Raw genomic sequence first — 17,469 nt, 5'->3', positions numbered from 1 at the left:
ATAACAGTACACAAAGGTAGTCTGGATGTTTGTTTTAATACATGGTTAACTGTACACCAAAAAGGAAAAGTAAACCCACCATAATTCGACATTTCTGAAATTATATCCCTTTTAATTAAGAAATGACGTTAATACAAGAATCGATTCTCCGTAATGACGCATCATTTATATTTATATTAGATCACACAAAGAAATAAAAAAATAATTAAAAAGTTATTAGCATTGGACTGAGAAGCGGGGAGGTACCGAAGGAGACAGTTTTGATCATAATACTTAACATAAAACAAAACAAAAAACAAAACGGCTTAGCAGTCTTGAATAAGTCACGGATACAGAACATACACAAAATCATTCCATAGCACGTTTTCTTCTTCATAACAAGATGCAACATCCAATTTCAATGACATTCACAATCTGAACATTTTCAGCATAAGAAAAAAAAAAAAAAAAAAAAAAGAGGGACTTTTTCCTACAATACTGGTAAAGCAGGAAAAATAATTTCTATATATCTATATATATGAAACATATATATCTTTAAATTAACAGTCAAATACATGAGCATATGTACAGTTTTACAAGGTAGCAAAGGCAACAAAGCTATTTGCAACATCCCTCTACGTCTTAGATATCAGATCAATGTAATAAATTATCCTCGACATTTCCATTGGTGAAAACAAAAGAACACATCTTAAAACTACAAGTTAAAAGTCGGTCAAAAATATTAGCGAACCCATCTTTGTTTCAAAAAGTGAAAGAAGATATTGCACCTTTATTTTCTTTTTTTTTAATAAATCGTGTGTGTTTAAACCAGAGCACAATAAAATGACAATGAAAAACAGCATACAATGCACAAGAGGAATTAAATTAGAACTATATTGCCACCGCAGGCTGACGTATAGCCTCTTTTTTTTTTAAACTCTTTAAACCATGTAACAAGAAAAAAAAACCCAAAACACATTTCCTGTAACAAAACATCACAGTTTCATTTCACTGAATTATGTAAAAATAATGACAAACAGAATCAGCTCAACACGCTCTTTAAACATCTTATGACGTGACAAAAAAAAAACAAAAAACAAAAACACTTATTCAAGACTGCTAAGCGGAATCAACATGTTGCCATCGGAAACAGAACTACAAAAAATAGATCATATATTGCCTTTTTGAAATGTTACACACGCAAGTCTCAGGGGAAAAGGGGGCGGGGAGGTCATTTTGGCGGTACAATCCGAGTCACGACGGGAAAACGAGAACAAAAAGGAAAAACTTGCTCAAGTCCAAAAAGAGATCCCAGATACGCTCTATTCAAAAACAACAGTGTACATAAGCATTTAGTAACAAATAAAGGTTTGCTGATTTTTAGAAATATATTTATCATGTCATTCTACAGCTAGTGTTTCCCACTAAGAAAAGTCTTCAAGGCGATGCGAGTCTAGAACCCTCTGTTTAAAAAAAAAAAAAAAGAAAAAAAAAGAAAGAAAAACAAACGAAAGGGTCGTCTCCGTCCTCAGTGATGCGACCTTCTTTAGTGATCCTGCAGGACGACACACACACACACACTGCTAACTTAGTCCCGCCACACTCGTCCAAGCGCTGAGAGGTCCAAATTGATTATGAGACACCTTTTATTCATACGGACATGCTGCTAATTTAAGACGTTTGAAAACCAAAAACAGTAATTGCTGTTAGATTGGCTTTAACTTATCCAAGACTGAGGGTGTCAACATGGGGGGAAATTGGCCAGACGTCATCCTCTCCATGTAGCTCCATTCCACCACAATAACACCTCCACATTTGTCTCAGCTCCTGTATTGATTGTGCAGGTGTAGCTAATGGAACGTCCCTTGACGTAATGTATTGTAAATGCTGAAACTCGCAGCCGGGAGCATTTATTTACTTCACCCAGGAGGGGGCGGAGAGGTTGTTACTTCCCGCCCGTGAAAACTCATTTTATAAAATTTTCACTTTTAAAACGTTTGAGTGCACGGCAAAGTGGAAAGGCCCTCTCTGACCACACAAGTATAGTGCATCACAGCAGCAACACAACCAATGTTGCAATGGTAAGGAGCAAACTGTTCAGCCAGCATAAACGGTACTCATGCGCATGTTTCACACCCCAAGAGTGTAGCTCCACCAACATTTTCACGTGGATGGGAGATGAGGTGAGGTGACCAACAAGCCACAGCTGCAGGGTTTATTTGGTTGGTTATCTGTAGAAAGACTCGTGGGTCAACCGAATACAGGCAATAATTTGAGCATTCACAGCAGGGGTCCCCAACCTTTTTTTGCACCACGGACCGGTGTGATTTGGACCGGCAATGTGTGGCAGAAAAATACAGCAACTATAAAATAACAAGACGGTTCTAAAAACAAATGTTAAGCGCAGGGAAAATATAACTCACCCACTGAATCAGTGGAAGGCCTGAGCGTGCTTCGTTGAGAAGAGATGGTCCAATAGGTGTGATGGGAGACAGTGAGTTAAATTATTTCTGTGCGGCCCGGTAGCAAAAGCGCCACGGACCGGTACCGGTTCCCAGCCCGGCGGTTCGGGACCCCTAATTTACAGTATATCCACAACCTTTTATCAAGGTTGGCTTCAGCACAGGGATCTACAGTGGGGCAGCTTTAGTTTTTAAGATGCATGTAAAGGTAATTCTGCAGGTGTACCTAAAGAATAGTCCCGTGAGCTTATGTCAAGCGGTGGTGTTGGAGAAAGGATGTCAACCATGAAGTAATTTTAGATTTTTTTTATAGCCAGCTAGTCTTTTAAAACGAGTGCACGTCTTACCTGAAGGCCCGGGGCTTGAGTCTGCTGAGCGCCCTGGTTGAAGTAGGCCATGGGCTGCCTGTAGAAGTCCACCCAGGTGCTGAAGTCAGGATTGGAGGTCTGCTGGTTTCCAGGAGCAGATGTTTGACCTGATGAGTGAGGTGGGTGAGAGAACAACCATGAGGACAAACTACAGATGAGAGGAATGGGGTGTCGTATGTCATCAATGTGTGCTCACCCCAAGCTTTGTTGTATTCCGGAGCGGCGCTCTGGGCCTGCTGACCCTGCTGACCTGCAGCAGACAACAGCCATTTTTATTCCATGTGCACAAACTGACTGTAACATGTGAATTGTTGCGTATGTCAGAAAAGGAGGTGTGCAGCGGTTTAGTGGGCTTGCCTAGCTTTTTGTAATACTGCTCCCAGTCCATCTGGCCCGTCTGGGATCCATTGTGACCTGAAAGCAGACGCGCACAGTGTCAGCTTCTCATCTGCAATTCTCTTTCCTAATCATTTCCATGGAGGGTAATTGAAAGTGTGTCTGGACAGGAAAGAGGTGGTTAGCATCATCATGGCTCAAAACCATCCTGTCTGATTCCACACTGTCATAAAAACACTTTTCCATTCCACTCTGTCATTTCGAGCTCTGACAGCATTCATTAGATCATGTGACTTCTGTCAGGTCACATGACTTGTGAGCCTGGTGGTCTAACTCACTGTGGTCCTGCTGGCCTGGAGGCTGCCAGATCTGGAAGGTTGTGCCCCATCCGCCAGTCATGAACGTCTGAGGTCCACTGGGAGAAGGCAATGACTGTTCAGAACACGCTCATGTGTTTTTGAGCTACAAGCAAATGTAAAACTGAAAATATTACTGCTGAGGAGGAGTGGCTGCTCCTTGGTTGTAGGGATTCATGCCAAAGCTGCCGTTTCCTCCCATCCCTGGAGCCTGCAGCGGACAGAGGGAAGAGGCCAGTGAGGGAGAGAGACCACACTTGTGTTTAAAAGGAAGCCAACAGACAAGGTCAGAGGGCACGGCCGGGCACTGATGCACTCCATTAAGTCCATTTGATGGATTCTTGGTGTGTAACCTCTGGTGTCATCCCAGTGACCACCGGGGGCCACTGCCACCAGTGCAACCCCCCCAACCACACACACACACAACCTCACTCTCGCTGGCAGCGACATGTGTGCTCATGAATATAAGCCAAGACAATAAGGCAAGGGAGGTGCCGGACCACCTACCCCAATTCTCTCATCGATCAGCTGGCGAGCCTTTTCCAACTGCTGCGGGGTGCCTCGGATGGAGAAGATGCGCACGTTGGGGTCAGTGTTGGGCGGCGGATTTCTCTGCAGCTCTACGTGAGCGCGAGACTGCTCTTTGATGTTCTTGATGGTCTCGCCGCCTGCAAATGCATCAAGCACCTCCGTATGAACATCTCTCAAAATAATTCTGGACCGGCAGGAATAATCAACTGTTGGTTATGTTGCTAAGCACCCGGTTGCCGTGATGCAGTGTCGGCGAAAAGAAACCAACTGGCTGTCAATGTGTCACGTTAAATAGAGGTGTGGAACAATTTTGAACTGCAAATTCAGTTTTTCACAGTCAACATCGTTATCGGCTGCAGAGTTGTGGAAAGTGAATGGCTGGTGACACGTTGGCACTTATTTCTCAAGAACAGTTGGCTGCTGCAATCTGAAGAGATCATATGAAAATCTTGAGATTTTAAATCAGAAGGGTGTGGATGTGGTTCCATGTTTTACGTTCAATGGCACTGACAGTGGCTCTTTATGGACTTTGGGAACTACAGAAGCTAGGCATCGTCCGGCGGCCACCTCAGCCTCGACCCCCGCTACTGCGCTGCAACCGCAGATGAAAGCGCCCCAGGCAGTGTGAGAGGAATCACAGGAATCCGGCCTCGGCTAACTGCTAACCCTGTTTTCCATAGATCATCATGGCAAATGTTCTTTCCCCAGAAAACCAAATGACGATGTCCGCCTTTTAAGATCAAGCCGATGGACTGTGAGAGAATGCTGTGTTTATGTACTCTGGGGAACTTGGCTTGATGGCGACATCCCACACTCGGCCATTGAGCTACAATAACATGGGGGATGTTATCGTGGGGGACAGGAGGCAAGACCCACAGTGACAATGTCTGTGTTTATATTAGTGGCGGTTTTGTGATGGCTTACCGAGTTACAAAAAGAATAGTTTCATTTGTATCTAACTTTTTTTATTACACATTTTGTATCTTAACAGAAGACAATATTTATTGCTTTTCATAATTTGAAGTGAAATATTTTATATCCAATTTTTTTTTTTAAATACATTTTTATACCCAAAAATCCAGATGATGTCAGGAGACTAGGGTAATTTCCATAATTCTGCTGCATAATCCGAACAGTGTGTTTTGCAGAATTACTCAAAAGCTGCCGTTTCTTTACAAAGTCGCTTGAAGCAAAGTTGAGCATAGAAAGAGGCCCCCATCTGTCATGATTACCTCTCGCGTGAAAACAGCGTACAGACAATCGAAGGCATCTCGTCTTTGGCATCGTGTCGGGTCACACGACAGAACGTTATGCCGCCATGCTACCTTACGCCAACCGGCATGTGTCTCGCCGCTTTGCTACTATTCTAATGGTAACATCCGTGCAAATCGAGGAAACAAAAGGGGGACATCTTCTGCACACCCCCCTCCTCGGCATGAGATGCCAGCTTCCCGACGTGTGGGGAGAGCAATTACACCAGCAGGGAGAAATGAAACATAGCTGGCAGAAGAAAGGGGCCAAAATTGAAGCGTATCCTCCTCCTGGGATATCGTTTGTCTCTTTTTAGCCTTTTCATTCTTGACTCTGTGTTGTCCTCTGTGATGAGAGCAAGGAGTGAATGAAGTTGTGGTGGTGGGGGGGCAAACAACTGCCACCACCCCACTTTCTTTTTCGGAGATCTCAAGGAAAAAGGCTGAGGGTGCTTCCCGGGGGGACACCGGGGCTGTCCCGACATCAATTACACATTTGTTCACTTGTGGCTGACACTCTGATGACCCGGGCTGACCCCTGAATGAAAACGCTCATCAAAAACTCTCCTCCTCCCGAAGCCTTCTCCGTGCTGGCAACAGACTGCACATGGGCCATTAAGGCATTGTCAAGCAAATGAAACTTCTGCCTTAATGAAGCCATTATGAGCTCTTCCAGTCAGACGGCAGAGAGCAATGAAGAGACTGACTATTCATTTCATGGACTGGCCTCAAGTCAGGACAGATAATACAGGTCTTATTAATGAGACTGGTTTAGTGAGATGGAGAAAAGGAGGGGGACAAAAGTGAAACTGGTGACGGTATTCAGAAGGTCTGGTTAGTGGCTGGTGCTGACGGGGGGGTTGGGACGACGCAGAGAACACCCTTGCGTGAGCAAGAAACATCTTTTTGGAGGTGCTTCTAAACTGTACCTTCCACTGTGAAGCCTCTCACAGACAACATGGTTGTATATTTGAGTGAATGAAAAATCATAAGCACAACAATGTTTATACTTGCATATTGCTGTTACAGGAATACTTTAGTCTTGTTTCAGACCAATTTACAAGCCATCGTTTTGTGCAAAAATAAATCTTGCTCACAAAATAACTTATGTTTTTCCTTAGACTATGTAAAAAATGCAGTCTGTAATAAAAGAGCATTTATATTTGCAAATATTTAACTTAAACAACAGGGACTGTCACCTAATTGACTAGGTGAGACAAGCTACATTTTTATTTAAATGTACGGATACTATCTTGACATGGCGTTTCCTAATCTGTATTAGTAGCCATTATATGGATGACTAGGTGGACTATGGAGCTGTGAGAGTGACATTTTATGGCTATCACTTCAGTGTTTGTTATGGCGGGCAATTAATACACGTTCAGCTTTTATTATCGTCTGAAGTAAACATTTTCCAGTGTTAACGCTCACTTGGTAGCTTTTCAGTTACTGTAACAGATCCAACTTATGCGTGGAGGGGAAAACACAAGTTAATGTGCAGTTTGGTCCAAAACGGTCCCGTCAAAGCTGGTGCAATGAATTTAACCCCGTTTTAATGTGGGAGTGGACTGGTGGGTGGCTTGATCCATCAAGAGGCGTTGAGCGACACTGTGTGTGCATGAGCCGGTGTGTGTGCAGGGGGTCAAAAGCAGGGGGCAACGGGCTACATATGGCATCGTAAAGATATTAATCACTGCACCTTTTAAGGGTCGGCTGACAGCACCCAGACCCACCGCAACCTCGACCATATTGACCCACTTCATATGCTAATGCGCGGAGAGGGGGGACGCAACGCCCAGGTTTATTTGTTTCCCTTGCCCCGCTACATGCACAAAAGCCACTTGACATTTCTATTGCCATGTTTTTATCTTAGGTAAAGAGGCCCCCTTCGACCCCTCCCACCATCGCCTGCATGCACACACGCGCGCACACACTCACACCAAGCAGACATGTGTGTGCACACCCGCACGCGCGCGCGCGCGCGCGCGCACACACACACACACACACACACACACACACACACACACACACAACTCCTTCCAATGCAATGGTCAATGACTTTTAAATAGCTGGCAATAGAGTGGGCATGAATAGCCAATAAGCTAATTCCTTCTATTCATTCCCTCGCTGCACTCTATTGGGCTTAAAGAGGCTCATTAGATGCCAGGCAGCCTTCCACATGATTGAGGGCTGTTATTATGCACCTTCAACAATTAATGTCACATTACACGCATTATCCCCATCATTAAGCCCTTAGTGAAGCCAATGAATGCCACTTGTGCTATATACATGAGGCCGGCAGAGAGAAAAGAGGGTGGTCACTCACCCCTCATCGGTTTTACTCAAGGGAAGAATGGCAAACGGTACTCATTTATTCAAAAGGTAGGTGGCGGTGGGGGGGGTGCTGCAATCTGTTGAGTTCTACTAACTGCATTGATGAACTGTGCTCACACTTTCCAGAAGATTCTTTTTAGATGTTTTATATATATATATATATATATATATATATATATTTTTTTTTTTTACCTTTACCAATCACCAGGCCACACTTGTCAGCAGGGACGGCATACGTCACTTCCTGCAGTCCTCCGGGACCGCCCATGTTACAGTCACCTCGGCTTCTGCGCCCCATCACCCCACCAAAGCCATCTCGCTCCTGAAGAGGAAGAAGCCGTGACTTAAAAGAGAGATAGAAAAAATGTGTCAAAAAATCTTTGGTGGTGTCGCACATGCCTGAGCAGTTTGAACCAGTTCATTGATGAGGTGCACAGCATGGTGGCAGTGGTCAGGCTGTCCCATGACCTGGGCAACACGGTCTGGGCTTACTCCATCATCTGGAGGTCCAATAAAAAGTAGGGAAATTAATGGATTACCACATTACAGACTGAAACACTAATATTTTTACCTTGTTTGAACTGGATCCTGACCCCGGCATCATTCTGAATCTTCTTGATCATCTCTCCATTCCTGCCAATGATGATGCCAACCGCAAATCTGGGTACCACCACCTGTCCATTAGGTCATTAAGTGAGGAAAATTGTAATTATACATCAAACGTTGAGTTCAAGAGTCACAAACAATAAGACTTGAAGTGTGAAATGCAGATAAGCAGGCACTTACATCCAGACTGCTTCCACCCATTTTGGATCCAAAGTCAACCCTGCCGGCCCTAAAATCTCCCTGGTCCTTATCCCGGATTAGCCTCACCACAAGTTCACGGGCTTGCTGTTAAAACAAACAAACAGTGAAGCCAAAACAAAAAAAAAAACCTACAATGAAATACTAGAGCAGAAACGGGGCGGGACCTGCACTTTGTGGGGGTCCCCAGTTATTCTTAGGGGCTTGTCTGCACCGGTGGGCATGGGGTCATCCTGAATCATGATCATCTGCACTCCTGTTCTCTCCTACACAGCAAGCAACACGTTAAGACAGGGTAATAAAAGCGACATTTTCACTCAATTTCTTTTGTTAGTGTGGAAACCACTTTACCTGTAGCTGCTTGATGGTTTCTCCTCCTTTGCCGATCACCAAGCCCACTTTATTGGCAGGTATGAGGATCTGTTGAATGGCACCATTGCCATCCATCTCGCAGTGGAAGCCCGGCCCGTACCGACACTGCTCCACAATCTCACTCAACAGTCTCTTAGCCTGCCTGTGAGGGTGGGGGGATAGCGGTAGCCAGTGTTAATTTTGACAGGACTTTTAAAAATTGTGCTTCAGTCAACTACTGTATGATGTAATAAATCGACTGAGCATCTAAAATGCAACTATTCTTTCCCAACCATAAAACCAGTAGTAAAGATATGAAAATGCTAAGATCCCGAGAGAAATGGTCACTTTGCTTCACTTTTCAGGATGACTCCCATGAAGATGTCGCTTCTCGTTACTTTAACTTTTTTTTAATTGCGCCATGTGGTTTACCGTGTCTTGTTCTCTACACGGTCCAACGTGAAATGTGTCTACATGTCAACTCTCCTTTTCTCAAGCGGAGACATATTGCAGCGCACGTTAACAGCATTTGCAGTTGAAAGCCTCACAAAGACAGTAGTTCTGACTGAATGTCCTCCGTATCCACCACCCCTTCTCCCATATGCAGTAAAAATGGCTGTGATTGGATATATTCCTAACATGTCCCCCAGGTATACAAAAACGCAATTAGATATGATTGGATTACACTTGTCAACATTTTCATCTTTTTATTTGTCAATGAAATTCTTCATAGATTTGTCAACATGCATTTGTTTTTAGTAGTTATTGTCTTGTGTTAGCATAAGTCACCAAAAATAGTTTTTTGCTTAGTCAGATTTGTCTTTGTCCAAAGAGAGAAAGGGGTGTTAAGGACTGAAAGAGGGGAACATGGAAGGAGACGTGGGTTCGTGCCCTCCACCGCTCAACAATGGACACACGTTCACACAACGCACAGCCCAGTTTTTTTTTTTTTTTTTTTAAGTAAATCAGTCAAAGTGGCGAGGACTCACTCAATGTTCTCAGGGCTCCCGGTCAGAGTGCAGGGCCTGTCCAACATGCCTCCACTGTCTAAAAGGGAAAAAAAAAATCACATATGAACACTTTTGAACTTTTCATTGCTTCTTTACATTGTCATGCTGTGAAAGATTAAGCTTTCTTTTTTTTTTTTTTTTTTTGCTAAGAAGCCTTGTGATATGCAGACCACATTACTTGTGACTTACAATCAGCTTACGTCTAGTGCACGACAATAATACACGCAACGCACATTGCAGCTGCATGGGTATGCATTGTCATCACCACGTCACGTAGCCGTGAAGCAGTTGTGGAATTACTTGGTCCCCCATGACGCTAGGCAACACCAGGCATCATCCTTAGCTGCATTAGTTCCTCTATTTGCAATGGCCCTGCAAGATGTTCAACTCCGGAGAAGCAGCTCATGCAAAAAGGAAGCCAAATCTATATTTTCTCACCGTTGCAGATAGAGAATGTGCTAAGAGCAAGAAGGAGGCAATAAACAAGAAAACAAAAGTGGCATTTACAATGAGGGAACTGCTGACTAGAAGACGTTGCTTTGGCCATTATGCCCACTTAACCGGAATTCATAAGGAAGATCCAAGAGGCTAGAGAAATGATTTGAGAATTCAGACTTGCTGCAAGAGGTGGTGAAAAAGTTCATCCATTCATGTGAATGAGACAAGCAGAGGCACGCTGTGATACGCACTGCCTGCACTGTTTGAGCATAGGTTGCCGTGTGTTCACAATTAATCCACAAATGGTTCACGGGAATTATGCGTACCACAGTTTTTGAACATTTCAAAATTTTCTTTGCCCCACACAGTTTACCACCAATTTACTAATTGGCATGCCATTTGGGGGATAAGGACGAGCAGGTTTAAACGAGGCTGAACACAAGAAGTATGCCTTTCAAAATTATTTTTCACAGTGAAAATAGCAAGATTAACATGCGTTTTTCGTCATGAGCGCTTAAGTTCTGTGACAGTTGAAAAGAATAATTTTAAAATCCAAATTGAAGGAGAGATTGGATGCATGTGTGAATGCTACTTGAACTCACCAGATGCTATCTGGATCTTACAACCAGATTCGAGCTGGATTCTTGAAATCTGCTCGCCTCCTTTTCCAATGACTGTGGGAGGAGGAGGAGGAGGAGTTTTAAAAAATATATCATTTAGACTGGGACCTATGCGGTGACCCAACAGCTGAGTAGAATGTCAATACTGGTGATTACATGTGGAACATTAGCAGCGACTGTAATGAACTCAAAACCTACTTACTGAATCCCACCATCTTATCAGGCACTTTGAAGTCTTCTGTCGTAAGAGCCCTGTGAGACAATCAATACATAGTGTCTGAGCGGGTTGGGGAAAATACAAAAATGAGCAGAATCAGAAATGATGCTCACCTTTGATGTACCATTGCGCCAAGGTGGTTCCCTACTAAGACAATACAGAAGACAGAACACAAGTTAGCATGTAAGAAAGTGATAAAATGGGACATAACTGAGGAAGAACTGTTTCAGGAGATGGGTAATAAAAAGTATTTGCCAATCCACAGTATCGTGCCTGTCGTGTTCAGGGCTCCCAATCGCCCTGATTTTGTGAATTTTCTGCACACCGGCAGGATGGTGGGTGCACCAGAGAGTACTTCAGTCAGAAAAATGACTCGGGTGGGAGGTGGGTCTGTGGGTGCTGGTGCACAATTGAATTTTGACAGGTAGCACAGAGCAAGGGTCCTGCAGGGGTCACTGGAGGATGTGCCGTCATGGATGTAAACACCCACATTGCGGTGAGTTCAATCGATTTTCTGGTGGTTTGCACTGACTTCACTTCCTCTGGTAATGCACCGAAGTGAGGCTGGACGTAGGGGGGCTGCTATGAATATCTAAAAAATAAGTCACAAGGAGGTAAAATTTTTGCAACTGCTACATTTGATAACTGAATGCTGAGACTGTAGCACAGTGTAACTCTATGTGGAGTGATACAACCTTGAATCAAGGAAACCAAGTGTCAAAAAAGAAAGCTAAGGCTAAATTGTGTGTAATTAATTTGTGCATTGAGGGCTGCACTTTTCACAAAAAAACAAAAAAAAAAAAAACACTGACAAGATTAAATGGCTATCGTGTTTCCACTTCATGGACTGCATGAAGTGACAAGAACAACATTTGCCCGATGTGAGTAAACATCTCGCAACACGAGATGTAAAAAGTAGGGATGCAACAAGTATTCGGAGCTTTCAGTTTGGTACAGATGCATACCAATTTCCCCACACAGTACACATTTGAAGTGAGGAACATGAAGTATACATCCGGCGTTGCCATGGACCTCCACAAGCCTAGATAGTATGCCAAAAGGTGGTCAAAAACACGTGAAAGTGGAGATTTAAGCTGCGGCCTTACAAAATGCATGCCTGTATTTCCATTTTAAATGTATTAGAATTCAGTTTACTGTTTGTACTTTATCACCAAATAGTGCTTTTTCAACTGCAAATATGTTAAGTAAATGCAAGAATCCTTACACTTATTGATGCAATACATCATTGGACAACTTTGGCCAGTATTTCATAAACGGGTGTACCTTTGTTAACTTGTAAATGGGAAGTCAGCCTCTGCACACATTGCAACAAACTAATGTCACGATACAAAGCCAATTGTGTTATTGATGCAAGATATTTTTTTATGAGACCCCTATTTTTAATTACACAATTAGACGGGCTGTGGCGAACAGCCCTTATTCTGAAGGCTGGAAGTGCATTTCTGAAGATAATTGACAGGAGCTGGGTGCAAGAATAACCACACCCTCTCATCCTTATTTCACTCAACTTGCATGTAAGTGGGCATCATCAACACAACACTGTGACACAAATTTTCAACAACAGGTCTCAGAATCATGTAAGTTTGTTGCAAAAATAAAGCCTTTTAGTATACCTTGTGAAGACTTCTCATAACTACAAGATCCTAAACTAAATGTTTGGATAAGAGAATATGCATTTGCAGATGCATTGTAATGGGTTTATTAAGGTAAGATGTTTTTAAGATGCCCTTATTTTATTACCACTATTAGACAGGATGTGCAACGCTCCTATTTTGAAGGCCGGAACTGTGGTACGAGTAGAAAATTTGTGACTGTTGCTAGGCGAGCCACCTAGCCGAGTGCCTCTTGCAGCTGTGGCTGTCGTCCTTATTTCTCACACACAACGTGCACAAGTCAGCGGACATCCTAAAATGCTAGGTCACTAAAGTCATACGGCCCGAGTGGCACACACAAACACAGCTGCACTAGCATGCGCTGCTAAACTAAGCTAATCCAGCCACCTTACGCTGGCTATTGCTGTAAGTCAGCTCACGCTCGGTGACAAAAGTTTCAAAGTTTTTTCGGCGATGTTTCCAGTTGCCGCCTCCACATGTTTAGTTCAGGAGGGGGCTGATTAGTATTTTGAGGACATGCTACTATGAACGAGCGGTCCGCCTCCCAATTACAGCATTACATTCACACGGTCAATTTCCACAAGATTCCACATTTAACAGTAAATTTACTTTTATTGGCCGATTCCACGGGGGGCCACATCTAAGTAGGGGCTGTATCATGTCCAGAGGAAGAAGGTTTTTCCTTCATGACATCTCTCAAAATTAGAGGGCGATAATACATTATTCCTCATGTGGACACATATTACTATATAACAGTTAAAAAATGTCAATTTTGCATAATAGGGGACTTGTAAGTAGCAGGACATTGCAGCTAATCAAGAGGGACAACATGAAAACAACAACACTACCTTAAAAAAAGGGTGGCGTGGTTGGCAACGTGACCTCTACAGGTTGGTTGGTGCATGATACAACCAGAGTCGCCATATTTCTAATGCAGATTTTACAAATATATGCAGAATGGCACAAGGCTGTATACAAGAGACTTGCCTCCATTGTCAAGCGCACGTTTCTGGCCTCCAAAGCCGTAGAGAGAAGGGTCAATGACGGGAGAGGGGCTGTGCATGTTGGGCATCTGGTCTCCTCCCATCTTGGCGGCCATCTGGAGCCAAATCACAGTGAGACACGGTCAATGAGGGCTTTTTTTTTCTTCAACTTTTAGGATCAAGTGTGTTCAGCATCGTCTTTAGCTTATTTTTGTGATGCCAATGACAGAGGAAGTGCATGCTGATGACTAATCTGACTATGTTCAGATTTCATATAGATATTAGGCCGATATCGGCATCTGTGGTGATTATGATTATTAACCCGGAAGAGAAGGGATCGCATCATGACATGTTTGTGTTCCATTCAACAAATTGCATTTGCGGAAACATGCCTAGTAGAAATGGATTATATAAACAATAAAAACCATATAAATTTGGCTTGGATTTGAATTCTACATCAATGTATGTTGACATGACTTAGCCGTTTCCTGCCATTTCCCATGGGACGAAAAAAATCATAAGCTATTACAGAAAAAAGCGAGCCCGTCTGTGTTTAGTATAGTCAGGTTTGAACATTTCATGAAGCACCTCGAACCTTATTATCCCTGGCTGCCACCACATGCATAAAGACACAAATGGGTGAGCTCACCTTCACAGACGCAATTTTTGATAGCATTACGGTCAAAAGACTGGGTTCACCATGTCATTCGATCGCTTGAGAAAGTGTCCAATATTTTGACTGGTATTGTAAACCGAGGATAGTCATTCAGGGCACACCCACACTGCTCCACAGCATTTGAGCTTCGACCCACTCGCCGTCACTTAACCATGCAATGGTGACTTTGTCACCCTTGTGAAGTTTACATCGGTTGTGCGAGGTGGTGATTATGATTATTAACCAGGAAGAGAAGGGATCGCATAATGACATGTTTGCGTTCCATTCATCAAATTGCATTTGCTGAAACGTGCCAAGTAGAAATGGGTTATATAAACAATAGAAACCATATCAATTTGGTAAATTGAGAGCAGTAAGCCACAACAAGTGATCAATGTAATGTCGTATGTGTGGAGGTGCTCCTCTCAATTACTAACCATCGCCTCCATGGCGGAAAACATTTAACCGGAGGCGGAAAACATTTAACCAAGAATCATTATCACTAAACCAGGGAGAGGAATACCAAATCTAAAACAGAGAAACGATACCAACAGCTAAGCCAGCTTAAATGTACGGTTGAGCAAGGAAATAGAGGAAAAATGCTCACAGCTGATCACCGTAATCTATCTGAAATTAATCACTATCATATACCATTGTGATTTCCAGTTGAAATGGACCACAAGGACTCGCTTGACCCCCTTGAGTTCATCCTTCTTGTAGAGGACTGCTGTTTGGCAGTCCTGGACACTTTAACCTAACCTTTCCAGGGTTCTTTTTTGAAAATCCCCAGGAATTTCATTTTATAAATCCCCTCGTTTTGTATCCAACTTGGTTTGTATTTTACCTACTTTCACTTTAAGAACCTGCCCTATTGTCACCTGTGTGTTTACATGGTATCAATGTAACAATATACCACTTCTCCCATAATCATCAACCACAAAATTACCCTGAACTTCAAGGTGCTGTGGAAATACAAACCATAAAGATTAGAATTATTTTCACAGAGTAAAAGAGTTGTTGGTAATACAAGTTTCAGGTAAAGGCGGTGGAAAAGTGGCAAGAGCCACTTGCTAATAATAAGGTATTATTATACACTGGGCCATGACTTGTTTTTGTTGTATAGCACCACTGAAAGTTAGTAGCTGGCTAACAGTTTTCACTAGACACACATTCACCTAATAAAAACAAGTAGTTAACCAAGTTAGTCAGCTTAACTCTGGCAGCCATGTTTATTGTGGTCAATGTCTGACGTAAGGCAGAATTTGAAGGAAACCTGATATGCTTGTTGGTTTACATTGAAATAATTGAATTGACATTGAATGTGCAGCAAATAAAAACGTAAACTGTGCAACAGCATACGCAGTTGGAGGGGATGACGCTACATTATGACTTGGCCTAACTCCAACAGATACTACCAAACAAGCTAGCTCGCCCAGCTTAGTTAGCCGTGCTAGCTTTGTGGTGTTTACTACCACGAGCAAAGTACGACACAAGTTCAACGAATTAGCACTGCTTTCAGTTAAAAACGACGAAGCCCTACGTTGGTTCCTGGTAGTGACTGCCAAATTGGCTGCCGTGTTGTTTGTTTACTGACCCAACAGCAGCTTTTTACGAAAGCTAACTAAACAAAACTAGCGTAGCTAACTTTCTGACAGCGTGTCAAGGCTGTCAGTGTTGGTGAGCTAGCACGCTAAGGCTAATCGCCAACTTCTGAGACTTGACAACAGGTTGCCGTGCGTCGACGTAACTTGACAAAGTTGCACAAAACTTTCAATATCATACTTAGTCCTCTGTGTCTTGCGTTAGAAATCAGTCGCCCGTTGGTGTCGATGGCTGTGGCCGACGCAGTGACCACGTAGTCGGTGTCTGCTGGAAACTAATCTGTTGGCTCAGCTATGCTTACCAGGCTAGTCGCTGTTAGCTCGCATGCTAGCTAGCTGACTGGGTGCATGAGGACTGTTTGTGGTTGGGGAGGGGGGGCGAGGGGGTGTGGGTCTTGGGTGCTACCAAAAGCGCCCCACGTGAGCAGGTTTACCTGTCGAACCCGGCGTATTGTGTCTGCGAAGTCATCTTTCGTTCCGGGCTGAGCCACCGAGGCCTGTCCCTGAACCAGCTCCGCCATCATCATCACTCGCCTCGGCAGCTGAGAGCTTCACTTGATGGGGGGGAGGAAAAAAAAGAGCACGTGTGCCAAGCCCAAGTTTCGAGAGCAGAGAGATCTCGCGAGATGATAAAACCACGGCTTCAAAAACACACAAAATGCTAAATATATTTGTTATATTCAGGTGATAGTTAAAACACAAATAAACGCAAATAATTCATGCGCCAACAAAAACATCTATTATAGATAATAATACACAAGTAAATCACACCTGTTAAATTGTAGAATAAATCAAGGAAACACTTCAATTCAGCTGCTAATGCTCAGCTGTAATATTTTGTAACAAATATAAATAGGTTCAAAATAAATGTATACAACAGATACAATAACATTTGCACATTTCGAAATGTCAACATTGCATATGCACATTTTCTAAATTCTGTTTGTTGACAGAAACAGTTGGATGGTGAGTGAGTATAAACAATACTCAACAATAAATGTAGCGTTAGTAGGAAGTACAAGAGTGATGTAAAATTGCATTTTTTTACTCAATCTGTTCCACAACTGTAAATAATACTAGCTTCAGGTCTTTTGTGACTTTACAGATATCTTTAATGGTCCCAGTATTTACCCCTGGGGTACACCACACAACATACAGTATTTAAGCATACAGATGTCGTGTATAGCTAGCTTTACATATTGATTCATGTTTGCCAAGTAGCTTTTTAAACCAACTCTGTGATTCCATACCATTCTAGTTCGTTACTTTAGATATTGTGATTAATTGGATGGAAAGCTTTTGTCAAAAAAACCACACACAAAGGAAGAGCATGTAAACTCTACACTGGAGAGTCGAACTGTTATCTCAGGACTGTGAAGCAGATGCGCTCACCACCGCTATGCTGTCTGTTACATACGGTTAGAAAAAAAGTTTGACATTTCAAAATATTACTTAAAAGAATGAAGGACGTGCATTTTGTGGTTTTACTTTGCGAGACACGTTGAACCATCTGTTTTTGCACATCTGGACAAATGCCGGC

At 43.0% G+C, this 17,469-nt stretch overlaps 1 protein-coding gene across 4 annotated transcripts; it reads right to left on the bottom strand.

Annotated features, from left to right (window-relative positions):
• Positions 1-772: 772 nt before the first annotated feature.
• On the bottom strand, positions 773-16,532 carry fubp3 (far upstream element (FUSE) binding protein 3). Of its 4 annotated transcripts, none has more exons than XM_058064195.2 (19): positions 16,364-16,532; positions 13,678-13,789; positions 11,170-11,203; positions 11,042-11,091; positions 10,822-10,893; positions 9,761-9,818; positions 8,772-8,934; positions 8,588-8,686; positions 8,403-8,507; positions 8,188-8,290; positions 8,016-8,116; positions 7,809-7,938; positions 4,009-4,169; positions 3,639-3,712; positions 3,484-3,560; positions 3,167-3,223; positions 3,006-3,059; positions 2,789-2,916; positions 773-1,534 (listed from the first exon to the last, which is right to left on the bottom strand). In XM_058064195.2, exons 1-19 carry the CDS (start codon positions 16,454-16,456, stop codon positions 1,526-1,528), a joined length of 1,680 nt encoding a protein of 559 aa, XP_057920178.1. In that variant the 5' UTR covers positions 16,457-16,532; the 3' UTR covers positions 773-1,525. The 4 variants fall into 4 exon arrangements, with proteins under 4 accessions (XP_057920178.1, XP_057920179.1, XP_057920180.1 ...); XM_058064196.2 differs by having other exon boundaries at positions 11,170-11,200; XM_058064197.2 differs by lacking the exon at positions 16,364-16,532 and adding an exon at positions 16,111-16,269.
• Positions 16,533-17,469: the final 937 nt, after the last annotated feature.

Source organism: Doryrhamphus excisus, linkage group LG10, assembly GCF_037039965.1.
Source record: "Doryrhamphus excisus strain RoL-2023G ecotype Guam linkage group LG10, RoL_Dexc_Guam_v1.1, whole genome shotgun sequence".
Lineage (NCBI taxonomy): Eukaryota > Metazoa > Chordata > Actinopteri > Syngnathiformes > Syngnathidae > Doryrhamphus > Doryrhamphus excisus.
Note: the sequence above shows the minus strand (reverse complement) of the source record. Positions and strands in the feature narration are given on the sequence as shown.

What these genes read in the sequence shown, in the direction of transcription:
- fubp3 (XM_058064195.2), bottom strand. Translation starts at nt 16,456, where the DNA reads ATGATGATGGCGGAGCTGGTTCAGGGACAGGCCTCGGTGGCTCAGCCC. An exon ending in GGCGCAATGGTACATCAAAG is followed by an intron (nt 11,092 to 11,169) that starts GTGAGCATCATT and finishes ATTGTCTCACAG; the next exon opens with GGCTCTTACGACAGAAGACT. An exon ending in AAACCATCAAGCAGCTACAG is followed by an intron (nt 8,687 to 8,771) that starts GTAAAGTGGTTT and finishes CTTGCTGTGTAG; the next exon opens with GAGAGAACAGGAGTGCAGAT.